Source organism: Balaenoptera musculus, chromosome 21, assembly GCF_009873245.2.
Source record: "Balaenoptera musculus isolate JJ_BM4_2016_0621 chromosome 21, mBalMus1.pri.v3, whole genome shotgun sequence".
In the NCBI taxonomy this organism is placed as follows: Eukaryota; Metazoa; Chordata; class Mammalia; order Artiodactyla; family Balaenopteridae; genus Balaenoptera; species Balaenoptera musculus.
Window position 1 is genome coordinate 14263993 of NC_045805.1, and position 14045 is coordinate 14278037.

A 14045-nucleotide genomic window follows, 5' to 3' on the forward strand; every position below is an offset into this window, starting at 1 on the left:
TTCAATAGAGATCTACTCTAATTTTAAGATACTTCCCAATCAGTTCATCAGTTAGAGAAGCAGTATTTTACTTAGAAGATCAGTTGATTTTAGGTGTTAGGTCAACAAGATCATTTGATTATCAAACTCATTTCTCTTTAGTAAACTAAATCACATATGTGTATTCTCAGTTAGAATAGGAATAATTTATTTGTCAGAAAAGTATTGTAATTAATATATAAAAAGCCCATCTTTGGAGCCAACAAAGATAATAAATTTTAAAAACGTCTTCAGTAATTACAGTGTCTATGACATGAATGGCATCCCCTCAGAAAAGGCCCCATGTTAGGACCTCACATCAACAGTTGCACATGGAGACCCTGTTCTTTGGTGAGAGAGAACCTGGAAGGGTAAGAAGAGAACGTGAACCCCCAGAATAGGGGTGGATGGTGGACACATCATTTTGGGGTTGTTCACTGCATTTGTGAATGTATGTCGAGGGAAGTCTTTTCTGATTACTCATGGCTACTTAAAACCGTTGTCACCAATCACAACCTGCTTGAAACTCCCTCCATTCTGAACTTTGCAGGTAATGGTGACTCGGTGACTTGCTATCTCTGAGCATGAGTTTACTTATCTCCACAACAGGCCAGGATTGCTGTAAAGGGTCCTACTACAGTAGGTTCAATAGTTACATAGGAGGCTGCCAGTGATGGCAGCTCTAGACCCCAGAGTCTCAGGTGAGATTCCATTAACAGTGCTGACATTTTTTCCTGTGATTCATCCTTATTTTAAAAAAATTGACACTTCAATTGAAAAAGATTCAACTACTTTAGCTCAAATACCAGAACACGTATATATTTTAAAGAGATAGTTTGTGTTGTCTAATTTGTATTGTGCATCCACTTTGTGATGAACTTGCCAAAGTTCAAAAAATAAAAAATTTTATAAGTTTCTCAGTCAATGCACATTTATATGGCCTATAAAATGTAAAGTCCTCATTACGTTTTATTTATTAAATTATTTTTTGAGAAATTTTAAAATGATGGAATATGCAAAGAATGCTATAATTAACCCTTTGCTTCCATCTCCCAGAATTAACAGTTATAATTATATTGGCATATTTGATTTTTATTTAGAAACAATAAAGAATCACATAGAATGGAACTCCCCACCACTTCCTTTTCTGTTCCTTCTTCCCTACAGTCCTCCCATAAGAAACCATTGTCATGAATTTAGGGTACAATCTTACAGTCCATTCTTATATTTTTATACTAATTATAATGAATAATAGAGATGATTGCCCTTGTTTGTTTTAAAGTTTTTCATAAATGGTATCATAGTTTACATTTTATTCTGCAGCTTGCTCTTTTTCTTCAACAAATATGTTTTTTAGGTCTATGCATTTTTAAAGAATAGATCTTTAATTCAATTGTAAAAATGGACTTGAGATACCTTTCAGTTCTTCCAGTGTTTTTGCCCTTTTGGTCTCCATTATGTTTTAAATTTTGAAATGAGATCACCAACTTATAATAAAGTTGGAAGTATAGTCTGATACATATTTCATTTTCTCCTGAGCCATTAAGAGTGAGTTGTTGACATGTTGTCCCGTCACTTCCGAATACTTTGATGTGTATCTCGTAAGGACACTCCAACATGAGCACAATACAGCCATTAAAGTCTGGAAATGAGCATTGATACATTACTGCCATCTAATCCTCAGACCCCACTAAAGTTTGACCAGTTCTTCCAATAATGTCCTTTACAGCAAAGGGATCCAGTCCAACATCTTGCTTTACATGTAGTTGTCGTGACATGCCTCTTTACTCAGAGTCTCATGGACCCAGAGTTGCCTGTTTTATTCAGTGGGTTAGAATGGATTATCTTCTGTTGCTGACATGATTTATACTGTTGCTTAAATTTCCCTAATTGGGTCAGTGCGAGTGTCTCTAGCAGGCCTCTGCGTACTTTTGACACATCTCCTTCATTACTAGAGCACTTTTTAATTTGCTTAACGCAGTCAGATGTTTCATGCTTATCCTGTATTTTCCCTGCCCTAGCCCTGAAATCAGGCATTTCTCCGAGGAGTCTTGGTTTCTTTTAGAGGAGAATGGTATTTAGAAGCCAGGATGTGAGCGCTGAGTTGCTATCTAGGTGTAGCTGCTCCCAGGCCCTCTTAGTAGATAGAGCAAGGGAATGTCTGCCTGGGTACGTATACACATATACACGAGCACACATGCACATGCGCATCCACGTTTATTTATCTATATTGAGAACCATGAGTTCACAATGCCTCCAGTTCCAATGCAACATCACAGTACTCTTTCTAGTTTTCTCCCTTTCCAGATGAGAAAGTTGACTTCCATTATCCCTTATATATTTACTTATATGCTCTCTCATGCCAGTCTTTCACCATCAGCCCCACGTGGATGCCCTCGTTATCCCACTTAGGTTCCAGGACTCTGTATCGCCCCTTCCTGACTCCGCTGAGACCCTGAACCCTATGCCGGGCCTCCCCTCCACCTAGAGACACTCCTCATCCCTTTGGGCTCCGTCACTGCAGGCTGGGCCTCCTCTCTGTGGAGGAGACCTTCACGTCCTCCCTGCCTCTGACACCATGCACACCCAGGCCCATGCAGGGCCACCCTCCCCACCCTGCTTGAGCTCCGACTGCTGATGCCAGTGTTCCCACCCACGCGGATGCTTTCTTTTCCCACCTTGGGATGGGACACCCAAAGCCTGCTTTTGCAAAGTCATGAGATGATTCTTCCATGCTTTTTTTTTTTCTAAAAGCTTTATTGTTTTACCTTTCATTTTTAGACTTGCTATTCATCTGGAATTGATTTTTATATAGAGTGTGAGGTAGGTGTCAATATCCATTTTTTATATGCCTATCCAATTGACCCATCATTTATTGTAAAGAATGTGATTTTCCATACCAGCTATATATTTTAATATATTTTACAATGTGTTTTTCTTTTGTGTGCTCATATTCTACTAATCTTGAACCTAAAGTTCCTCATTGCCAAGTTGCTAAAGTCAGGTAAAGTGATTATTTGCTTACCCAGCATATAGATTAGAATTAGATAAAAGGCATAGTATAGTGAAATTTCCTTTAGACTGCAGAAATGGGGAAAACCCCATTCTCCTGAGTGAGACCAGGAGAACCCTGGGTCTCTGAGATTCTCTGTTGAGCACCCAGTGTTTTCTGTAGCACTCAGGTTTTCAGTACATAGAAATGAAGGCTCAGTGATATTCAGAAGAATCTGGCAAAAATTTGCATTACACTTGCCCGGCCCTACCTATCATTGTTCCTGCTCCTGTGACACTGAATGGGTTCATTATCCCATTTGAAATTGGTAACCAAATTTGAGAATTAAAACACTTACTCTGGCGGACTTTCAATTTTCTCCCTCCCTAATGTAATTATCCCCCCCCCCGCCCCCAAATTAAGCTTTTGGTGAAATATTCTTTTTTTTTTTTTTTAAAGATTGATTGATTGATTGATTGATCGCTATGTTGGGTCTTCGTTTCTGTGCGAGGGCTTTCTCTAGTTGCGGCAAGCGGGGGCCACTCTTCATCGCGGTGCGCGGGCCTCTCACTATCGTGGCCTCTCTTGTTGCGGAGCACAGGCTCCAGACGCGCAGGCTCAGTAGTTGTGGCTCACGGGCCTAGTTGCTCTGCGGCATGTGGGATCTTCCCAGACCAGGGCTCGAACCCGTGTCCCCTGCATTAGCAGGCAGATTCTCAACCACTGCACCACCAGGGAAGCCCTTGGTGAAATATTCTTGCTTTTACTTAATGGTGTTGAGAATTGTGGAATTTTATGGAAAAAAGTTATTTTCCAGATTTGTGTGGGGAAAACTGAAACATGGGGAGGTTTAGGAACTTTTCAAAAACTCTCTTAACTGGTCGGTGCTAGACTCCTGATTCTGAGACCCTGGTTTTGCCCAAATCAGTTTATTTTGATGTTTTGTCCCCCATAACAAGTTATAATTTTATGAGATAGGACAATATTTCATCTAAATTTTCCAAAAGTATAAAGGTGGTATAAATATTAATGCTAGAAACTGAGTTCCTATTTCCTGATACGGTGTCACACGTCACCTGTACTACCTTCTCAGTGTGGTGAGATTGTTTCTATTTCATTCGACCTCATATCAGATAGACAGTGGAGCATTTTCTGTCACGGGGTATGCTTTCTCTGGCCACACATGTCAGTCAGTCCAGCAACTGCCCTGAAAAAATCTGATTTATTTTTTTATTGTGAAGCTCATTGCTAAAGGTTGGAATTAAAATCTGTACTGCCAATCGTTTTAAAAAAAACTGTGAGTCACAATATTTCAGAGTCTTCAAAGAGTAGCTCTTCTTAGAGAATCCATTTTCACCTGTTGACTAACAGCTGCAGATTCAAGAATCTGGAACAAATTCAAGAGCTTGAACAAAAACAAGCTAGTCAAATCTATTCTTAGCAATTTATGACCAGACTAAAATACTTCCGGGTTTTTTAGCTTCAGGAGATCTTTTTTAAAACCTGAGATCACAAGGCTATCATTAATCATAGCTGAGATCTATAGTAGTGTGAAAAAGTGACCAAACCACTCCTAAAACATAACAAATTTGGGCAACTGTCATAAGGTTAGTGCTTTGGTCAGAGAGGGGACTTCTGTGCTGGTGACTTAGGACTCTTGGATGGGTAGCGGGCCTTCAACAGCTTAAAGGCTTGATGCCACAGCCAGCTTTAAGTTTCTTTCAGAGTTAATTTTAACCTGATTTCATCTATATAGGAGAATGAACCCCACAACTCACTAAGAATAACCACAAGCTCTGGCTCTTAGGAAGTTGACTGCAGCCTTAAGGGGACTTATTAATATGGTGTACTGTAGTGGGGGTACTAAGAAAGTGGAGTCCATCTACCTGTGTGAAGTTTGGTGTGCTCAGCGATAGGCAGAGTGAAGTTTGGTGTGCTCAGGGGTAGGCAGAGTGAAGTTTGGTGTGCTCAGGGATAGGCAGAGTGAAGTTTGGTGTGCTCAGGGATAGGCAGAGTGAAATTTGGTGTGCTCAGGGATAGGCAGAGTGAAGTTTGGTGTGCTCAGGGATAGGCAGAGTGAAGTTTGGTGTGCTCAGGGATAGGCAAAGTGAAGTTTGGTGTGCTCAGGGATAGGCAGAGGAACATCAAGGGAGCTTGAGAAGGAATAGATGTTAGGGAAAGAGAGATTTCTGGGCTGGTGTAGAGTACTTGAGCATGCTTGCAGGCTGAGAAGAGTCAGTGACACAGAAAGACTGAGCGGGAAAAATAAGTTGGAAAGAGAACTTGAGGAATAGAGTGATGGAGATGAATTGGACCAAGAAGAAAGAGGGACGAACAGTCTCTTTGAACATGGGAAGGTTTGGCCGTTCTACAGAGATGATAATATAGAGCTTTCCTCCCTCTGACCAAGGCAGAAGCGATGGGGAATGCACTTTCTCTGGACTGAGGCATGTAGGTCAGATAAGTGCTCTGTTTGTGAAGCTTATCGAGGCTACGTAGGTGTTTATTGGTTTGAATAAATATAGCGGTCGGAGTCTCTGTAGCTTCTTGTAGACTTTACTTCAGCTCGCAGTATGTGACCTTCTTCTTCCTAATGCTAAGCTGCTTTATGCTTTTTAGATACCGAAGGAGTTGCACTAACTCAGGTCACTTGATCACACATTAATAAAAGGAGTTCATTTCCCTTGCTGTATAAAGATACCTAGAATGTGTGCTTCCAGTGGAGCTAATGAATTTGCAATGATAAATTCATATTCCTTGTTTGGTTTCAACTGTGAGCTATGACATGAGTCAGAGGTGGTATCCGTGACCATGGAACAGAATGAAACTTCTAAATTGAACCAAGAGCCTGGCCACATTGACAGCATGCCTTCACTAAACTGAATGTCTAGCCAGTTAACACCAATAAAGACAATGTCAAGAACAGATCAGTGACTTTTTGAGCTGGTAGAAGTCTCAGGGGTCATCCAGTCTGTTTCCCTCATTCTGCAGAAAAGAAGTCGAAGCCCAGTGAGTCCAGTCTTCATCCAGAGCTATTTTCATGACAGTCTTCTTACTTACGCCTTACTTAATCATATCATGACTTAATATTTTTATTATTCCACACTACCTTTTTCTAGCACTCACGGAAGAAATGATTTTTATTATAAAGAGAACAAACATAGACTGTAAGTAAACGTCGATGTAAATAAAATAATACAATAGAGAATTATAACAATGTCTAGGATTCATAGGTTTAAAGATTTCCAAGCCATATGACTTATTACTGGGGAATATTAGTGAGGTTAAATGCTGTTTTTTCCCCTACTTGTTTGGTCCTGTACCAAAGTTAAAACTCTCTGAAACTTTTCCTCATCTATAAAATATTTAGTTGGCAAAGTTGTAAGGAAAAAATTACATTTGAATGTGACCAATATTATGTCAAGAATTTTGTAAGCATTCAATTAAAAATATATATACTGGGCTTCCCTGGTGGTGCAGTGGTTAAGAATCTGCCTGCCAATGCAGGGCACATGGGTTCGAGCCCTGGTCTTGGAAGATCCCACATGCCGCGGAGCAACTAAGCCCGCGAGCCACAACTACTGAGCCCATGTGCCACAAGTAGTGAAGCCCATGCGCTTAGAGCCTGTGCTCTGCAATAAGAGAAGCCGCTGCAATGAGAAGCCTGTGCACCGCAACGAAGAGTAGCCCCCGCTCACTGCAGCTAGAGAAAGCCCACGCCTGGCCACGAAGACCCAGTGCAGCCGAAAATAAATAATAATAAATAAAATAAATATTAAAAAATCTTAAAAAAAAATCTCTAAAAAAAAAAAAAAATATATATATATACTAAATAAAATAGATGTAGGCAATTGAGGGACCTTAGTTTTCTTTCTAGCTATAAGATTATAACGTAGAATATTGCCAGTGAGTCTTTGGTGGGGACAGGTTGCTTGTGAACTCAGGCTTTTAAAATTGTCCTCCTCAAATGAAGAAAAGTTCCAGTGGACTTCCTGAACCTGATCTGTCTTAGTGTGAAATGTCACTTCTCCTGGGATCACCAAGGATAGGAGTCTAGTTCTGTGACTCTTCCAGTTTGACACAGTTGTGCTCATTGTAATTGGACCCGGATTTCCAACACCAAAGAACAATTAGAAGGAATAAAGCCACCATTCTGAATCTACGATTAAACCGTGAAAAGTATACATAATAATAGTTAGGTGCTTACTTACGTATTACTTGCTAGGAAATTTGTTAGATCTTTTGATACGAATTATCTTGATTTAATCCTTATAACAAACCTGTAGAGTAGGGATATTGTCCTAATTTTATGGTTGATGAAACTGAGGTCTGGAGAGATTTCATGATTTCCCCTATACCTTACAGCTAGGAGATTGTAGAGCTTGGTTTCAACTCAGCTCTGCCCGTGTCCAAAGCTCATTTTTGTAACCACCAAGCTCTAATACCTGGAGTAAGTTATACTGAAATGGAATCTAGGTGATAATTTTTACAAAGCGTACTGAGGGCTTTGTTGTCCCATGAAAGCCTTATAATAATCTTAAACTAAAAGCTACTAAATCTCTTGTGCAGAGATAATGTGAGGTGGTCTAGAGCATGGATTTGGAAGCCAGGCCACCTGCGGTCAAATTCTGGCTCCGCCTTTTACTACAGGAGAAACCTTGGATAACCTCTTTGTGTTTCAGTTTCCTCAACTGTAAAATGGGAAGAAAAAGAGGACCCACCTCACAGGGCTGCTGTGAAGATTGGATGAATTAGTATCGTTAAAGCACTTAGGACACTGCTTGGTACATAGTGAGAGCGATGTAAGTGCTGGCTTATTGCTATTGTATCAGCAATGATCAAGCATTTTCCGGTAAAGGAAAATGAAGCATCTAAATAAGAACGAACATTCCTACCCATGTTGTTTCTTTTGCTCCTGTGCATTTCTAATCTTAGGACTCTATCTAACAGATTAGTGACAAATACATATTTATATTAATAGTGTTCTTTTAAAAAATAACAGCATTGTTGAGATATAATTCACATACCACATAATTCACTCATTTGAAGTGTGATTCTATGATATGTAGCATATTCACAGAATCATGCAAACTGAGTTGAAGACTCTTCAGTCTAGAAGAGGCTACGAGACCCCCAGTGCTAAATTTACTCAAACCAGTAAACACCTACGCACCCTCAGTGAGATTCACAAACGCAGCACTTATCTGACCTAAGTGCCTTGTTTCAGAGAAACTGCGTTCCCCATTGCTTTGGCCTTGGTCAGAGGGAGGAAAGCTTTATATCACCTCTACAGATCGGCCAAACCTTCCCAAGGTCCAAGAGACTGTTAGTCCCTCTGTCTTCTTCTTGGTCCAGATCATGCCCATCACTCTATTCCTCAAGTTCTCTTTCTAACTTTTTTTTTTCTATATCTAGAATTCCTACCCTTGAAGGCATTCCTTTAGATGAAAGGGCTGTCTCCAGAACAAAACACAAGTATTAGACATAAAAGGGGCAGTAGAAAATTATTAGTACTTGTTAGCAGGAACTAGCCTTTTGCATTGGCTGGCAGAGCAAGCGTTAATCTGAGGATTGGGATCAAGGACAGTCTTGATGAGGAGGAATGAGAAGGCTTGCAGCATGAAGCAGTGTTCTGGAAGGGTCATGGTTGGGAGCTTTGGGAACTTGGACAGCAGCATCTGGAGCCCAGATGTGTGAAGGGGCAGGCAGGGCAGCATGTGCAGCTGTGTGTGGCATAATGGTACACAACGCAGGCTCTTGCATGTGACGTTGGTAGCATAACCCTGGTGTTTTAGTGAACCACAGATATATGTGCACTTTGGCATTTATACACGTGATGAGTAATTCACACACCTGTGTTTTTCAACCCCCTCTACTTCAGAAAAGGAGATGGAATGGGAATTTGGTCTCATGAGAGGTAGTTCTGAAACTCACAACATAATTTTGCTCTTGGTACAGAAATAATGACTTGTATGTACTCCTTCGCCAGATGAATAGTTGAATAAATAAATGAATGGAGTAATTTTCAACCCAAACAAATATTTGGCATTTTATATCTTAATTTAAAATCTATATGCTTAATATTTATGATAGGGGTAGCAATTAGGTTTTAAGAGCAGCTATTGTATTATTCTTTGGATAATGGAATTGTGCTTTGGGTTTTTCATAAGTTGAGGTGTGCTGACATGCCTTATTCTTAGAGGAAGGAAAACATGTTGTTAGACATTCTCTGCATACTTGGACAAACTTTTGAGCTAATTCAGAAGATAATGTTAATATCTCATTTTATGTTCTTCTGATGTGAGCAGTGATGAATAATAGTATTACAGAATTTGAAAGAAAGAAATTATGATAAAGCAACCACTTCTTCTAGGTGCTTTGTTTTAAACTTAATTGCATGAAGCATTCTAATTAGCTTGAAAATGTCAATTTGTAAATATAGCCAACACATTCAAAAATCCATTTTGTTGTTGTGCCTAGTATTCAACATCTCTTACTTGGTAGGTGCTCAACTAAATATTTATTGAGTACTCTACAACATGAATAGAAGCTTAAGACGATTATCTTGAAATAGTCATGTAGATCAGGTAAATGGTTTATTTACTTCAATTATCTGAATACCCTCAATCTGTCTCCAATTTTCTTTTTTTTATGCTTAAGATTCAGATGGCACAGCATTTTAAAAAAAACATTAGGCCATGATGACAGGATAATATAGAATAATGGTTGTAAGTAGTAGTTTCCAAGTACTGAAATAAATCTGTTCAAAGGACAACTTGACAAACTTTTGCAACTCAAGTTGTTAGTAGAAGAACCCCAAAGCTCCATTCTGCCTATCTTGGGATATTCCTGTGATGGACAAACTTTAGATTAGCTTATGTAGAGATAATCTAAACTGTTTGCATGTCACATTAGCCATTAGCTTTACCTTTGCTTACACAGGTGCAAGTGTATGTGATAACTAGAACTGTTTTTCACTCAAACAGTCGTCCTATTGGTAGAGAGTGTAGCAACTCTATTCTGCATTTACTCTGAAAAAACAGCAATTTAGTTAATCATAAGTCCAAAGTTTATAGATTCCCAGTTCTGTCATGGATCATTTCATTGCTCATTGCTAGCTTTAATAAGCTTATAAATATAAAAACAGTGACTACTCTGCTTTCTAAGAAGACATGGTATTCTGAGAGCTAAATAAAAACTAGTTGGCATCCTTTGTTCATGGCATGAATTCCTATATAAGACCTGGTGTGAATTCATTATTGAAGGACAAAATGCTAGTATGGGGGAAATACTGTTATTTGTTTGCTTTTTAAACAAAGTTTTAATTCCTTTCCATTTTAACATTGCTATTTTCACCCTGTACGTTATGTATTTTAAAACGATTTTTATATTGCATTCATTTCTATTGATTAGTTCTGTCATAAATTCCTCTATATGTTTAAATTTCTAGATTTAATCGTCAAAAGAATAAAAATAATGAACATGCAATTTTAGAGTATGCTTCACAAGCCTTAGTCACAGAGACTGAATTATCAGCTTTAAGCCCTATCTTTCCTGAATTTCAGATTAGAACTATACTACTACTTTTTTTCAAACTGTACTACTTTTTTTTCTCATTATTGAACATCTGAACTTAAGAAGTTCATTATGTACTCTACTACATATAAAATATGTAAAATATAATTTTAAGGAAAATATTGTCTGATATCCAACATAAAATGTACATTAATGTACAATATAATGTCTAATCTACACTTTCCTTCTCATCAGTCTTTCATTCTTATTTAACTTCTTTTTAATGTGGTACACATACCTTCAACAGCACTTCCTGACTCCAGAGATGCTGTTTTACCTTCTCCAGATAACACCAGGCACACTTCCGCTGACAAGTGCCTTGGGTGTGTGAGGGGGGAGGGGCAGAGAGGGGACACAGTGGGGATTAAGTGCTTTTCAAACAGCTTGTATGTGATCCTCCTTATTGTAACTCCACCTTTATCCCCTAGTCCAGAAATGCCTGGTGCTGTCAATTCCCATGCTGTTTCAAGATGCTGGAGAGTAAATTGGGTTGGTTTTCAGTTTTCTCTGTTGCTGCTTTGGATTTTAACTTTCTCAGGTTTCCTAAGTCAGTTACCATGCATTTGCCCTCTAGCTTCCAAACTTTTAAGATTATATCCTTACCAGAAAAAATATTTTAAAATAACATCTGAACAAAAAAAGTAATGTATTTGAATATATTCATTTCTTTGATTGCAGAATTTTCTAGTTTATTTGAATAGCTCTGTGAATGAATTTGTGTTTTGGTTCAGGGGTTCCAGTTTTGATCTCAAATGCCCATAGGGGCCAGGCAGGTGTTCTGGCTCCTCTCACTGGTTCAAAACCTCAGGCAGGTCAGGGTCAGAAATAATTAGTTAAGTTTGGGAGAATTCCAGAGCAATACAACCCAGGCCCTATTTTCCATCTGGGACAATAGGAGAATCCTTGCTCCAGGCCCAGAGGCAGCAGCTGCAGTAGGGTAGAGATGACTTTGTGACACAGTGGTGAGACTGAGGACTTGAGACAGTCCCCACCGCCCCAGCCTGCTGGTTCCCATGTTTGTACTTGGAGAGGACAGTTTCATAAGCTCCCCTGTGTCCCCAGTGAGGAGCATGGGAAGTAGGTAAGACATGCAAGTAACGGGGCATTGCTGTGGAGCCACCATAGTGAGAGGCAAGGTGACAAAGCAGAGCCAGGGGCCAGATGGGGTTCATGTCTGAGATGCAAAGGATCCATGAATCCAGGGAAGGCTGAGCTGAGACTTTTGGAGGTGGTGGTAGAGGTGGGCTTGTTGCCTGGTCCCAACTATGTTGAGAAAACAGAGCACAAGTGGAATCATGGATTTCAGCAGAGAATACAAGCAGGACCCCAGGAGACCAGCAGCCCCTCCCTTCCTCAGGGGGTCCCCTAAATGTCTCCTCTTGGAGGTGCCATCTTGGGAAGGAGAAGGTGGTGGTGGTCAGCCTTGAATAAAGAACTAGCCTTGATAGAGCCTGAACCTTGACTTTGAATATTTATCTGAAAGAGACATTTAAAATGAAAGAGACTATTTCAAAGCAGCAGAAACTGTTTTAATCTGAAAGAGACTGCATCACCTTTAACTAGCAAATTTAAAATTTCCCCTCCTATCAGCAGAAATTGTGGGCTCAGAAGAGTGAATGAGTTATGAAAACTAAAGAAGCCACATTCTTCTTAAAATACCTGAGTTGTTAGTGTACACGACGAGATATGACTGGGCCCTCTCATTGGAATGTTGATTTTATCTGAATTCATTGAGTGCCACTTCGTTAGGTATTTTAAAAATGTTTTATGTATTTATCATGTATGTTGCATCCAGTAGTATAACTGTTTGAATATGAAACTAGAGAGATCTAGGGAATTTCTCCCTGACATGCACTATTATAGTTAAAACAGATAACAGACACCTGCAGGCTGTCTTAGAATACAGGATTGTCATTTGTCGTAAGTACTGCAATTGCAAAATCAACTGGTTAAGGAAGGGCAATTAGACTCCCCCTAAAATCTTGATGTTTACATGTTTGATGGTCATATTATAAATGTAAGATATAGAGTGTGACATAAAAATGATTGCTCTAAATTTCATTAAGTTATTGCTAGCCCCAAAGAGAAATACAGTTGAATGTACGTTTCTGTTATAGCAGGCATCTGCCTCCCATTCCTTCTCCTGAGGATACATTAAGTGTCTAAAAGCTTGGTTCTAGATTTGGAGTCAGCCCTTTGCTCTACTTCTGCCCCAAGCCGTTAACGTCTGCCTGTGAGGGTGCGCCTGGGTGAGTGCATGTTCCGTCTGCCGGAGACTTAAGCTTTGGGATAAAGAGTGACGGTGTCGTAGCCCTCTGGGGGCCTCATGCGGGCCCGCGCGTGGATTTCGCAGTACAGCTCCCCCTCCACGAAGAAGTAGCCCTTCTGTTTGAGGTTGAGGTTACAGTCAGCACACACGAAGCACTCTGGATGCCGATGCTTGTCCCTCGCCTTCACAACCGCACCACTGTTGGGGGAAGAGGAGGCCTCGTGAAAAAAAACCCCACAAAGCCAGAAACATGATACAAAGGCAGACAGCACTACAGATAAGGCAGGTGTTATCTGTTTCACGGTCAGGAAACAATAGCTGCAAACCTGGGCACAGCTGTGGAACTGATGTAGTTGTCAGGGAGAGCCAAGACAACCATAGTAAAGCTTCGCATGTGTCTCTCTGTTGTTGACGTGTGAATATTTTTCAGATTTTTTTCAAACAGATTTTTTTTTTTTAGAAAAATGATAGGATCCTTACTTCATGATCATTCTCCGTTGTTTCTTTGAAAGAGGGAGAGATGATACAGATAAAACAGACACCTCTGCGAAGGATTCTGATTTTGGCTAAGGTTGTTGTCTACACAACTAAAAGTCCCTCTGATTACTGTCTAGCTTGGTGGTCCAGCCTCTATTCTATGGAACACAGAGAGAACAGGTCAAAGGGCAGAGATGGAATTTCCACTGGTGGGTGGACTTGACCTCTACCATCAAAACAGTTTACTCCGACTTGGGAGCAATAATTGCTTTGGGTAACATCACAACCTGTTGTGTGTTATGAGGTCCTGTCTGCTCCCAGCTCCCTGTCCTGCTTGTTTCTCTGTCTCACAGCCCCTTCTGTGCTGTAACCAGGCTTATCTCCCACTGCCCTCCTGGGATGAGTCCTGGGTAGGTGGACAGATGGTGCCTCAGTGTGTGAGCTAATGACAGAGGAACAGAAAAAAGGGATGGAAAAGGTGGCCACATGGGGCATGAGGTGGAGAGACTGAAATGCTCTGGTTCACTTGAAGATTTGAACTAGCAAGTGTGGCTATTCACACATGAAGTCCCTTGAAATGGAAGCTGACTCTATGTCTAAAAATCATATTTCAATATTTGTGCAACTTAAGAAACCACGTAAAGATAATGTGTTTTAATTAATAACTGGGTGACCCCCATATTTGTTTTCCTGGGTTTATACAGAAAAGGAAGT

The 14045-nt window shown here is 40.0% G+C and overlaps 2 protein-coding genes across 4 annotated transcripts in view; one reads left to right on the forward strand and one right to left on the reverse strand.

The window, feature by feature from the left end:
* Positions 1–14045, forward strand: part of C21H4orf47 (chromosome 21 C4orf47 homolog) — a 70695-nt gene that overhangs the window by 36614 nt on the left and 20036 nt on the right. The window lies entirely within an intron of this gene.
* The window catches only part of PDLIM3 (PDZ and LIM domain 3), a 30510-nt gene continuing 28557 nt past the window's right edge, over positions 12093–14045 (reverse strand). For all 3 annotated transcript variants that reach the window (XM_036838731.1, XM_036838732.1, XM_036838730.1), the window contains one exon: positions 12093–13052. In XM_036838731.1, coding sequence (XP_036694626.1) covers positions 12863–13052 — 190 coding nt within the window. In that variant the 3' untranslated portion in view covers positions 12093–12862. The remainder of the gene's footprint in view (positions 13053–14045) is intronic.